General features: G+C 35.5%; 1 protein-coding gene across 1 annotated transcript in view; it reads right to left on the reverse strand.

Annotated features, from left to right (window-relative positions):
- LOC106682032 (dynein axonemal heavy chain 1) overlaps positions 1-1024 on the reverse strand; it is a 236643-nt gene that overhangs the window by 13696 nt on the left and 221923 nt on the right. Inside the window, exon 67 of the mRNA XM_067050254.1 lies at positions 801-997. Coding sequence (XP_066906355.1) covers positions 801-997 — 197 coding nt within the window. The remainder of the gene's footprint in view (positions 1-800; positions 998-1024) is intronic.

Consider the following 1024-nt stretch of genomic DNA (forward strand, 5'->3'; position numbering starts at 1 on the left):
GACCCAACTAATGCAAGATACACATAACATCTATTGAAGAATGGTGATAAAACTGGAGAATCAAGATAAATCCTGACAAATCCCACCAGATCACCTTTACTCTCCATCGTAAACCTCTACCCTCCTGTCCTACAGTATCCTTTCTAAATACTCCACTAACGCCTGTTGAACAGATTCGATACTTAGGACTCCATCTTGACAAAAGACTTACTTGGAATTCACACACAAGATTGAAACGACAAGATCCGATTGTTACAACACTTGCTTGACAAACGCTCTAAACTTCCCATTCGCTACAAAAAATTAGTATACACTACGATAATCAGACCAATTTGGACATATGGAATTGAGCTCTGGGGTTCCACCAAACCATCAAATTCTTCCCGCATCCAATCGTTACAATCCAAAATCCTACGTAAAATCCTTTATACTCCTTATTACGTTACAAATAAACTAATTCACAAAGACCTTAACATCCCATTCGTTGCAGAATTGGCCCAAAACAGATATGCGTCTTTTCATTCCAAACTCCTTAACCATCTTAACCCATTAATTCTTAATGTTTCATCCTTAACAATCCCTGATAATCCTCCAAGGCTTCTGAAAAGAAGATGGCCACGGGACCTTCTAATTTAAATTAATGTTTGAAGTACCACCGATGGGTGGTTCCTTCCCATGATTTTCAAGTGTATATGAAACATACAACATATTTACTTATTGTATTTTGTACAGTTGTAAATTGCATTAAATAAATTTAAAAAAAAAAATAAGAAATAGAAATAAGAAAAATATTGATATACTTGAGATTTAAAACGAAGATCATGCAACGGTATTCCAAACCTTTTTGAATAAGTTTGCATAACTGCTGAGAGGTATCCTTTGGGTAGTAGAAGAGCAGATATCTTAACCGGTTGTGGGCCAGGCTTTTTCTTGACTGCCTTTATCATCCAACTACGTATGAATCTCACACTTGCTTTAAGATGAGCTAACCACGAAGCTGAAAAAAAAATACAAAAAAAAAAAA

The sequence above is a fragment of the Halyomorpha halys genome, unplaced genomic scaffold (assembly GCF_000696795.3).
Source record: "Halyomorpha halys isolate HHAL.00 unplaced genomic scaffold, Hhal_1.1 Scaffold385.1, whole genome shotgun sequence".
Lineage (NCBI taxonomy): Eukaryota > Metazoa > Arthropoda > Insecta > Hemiptera > Pentatomidae > Halyomorpha > Halyomorpha halys.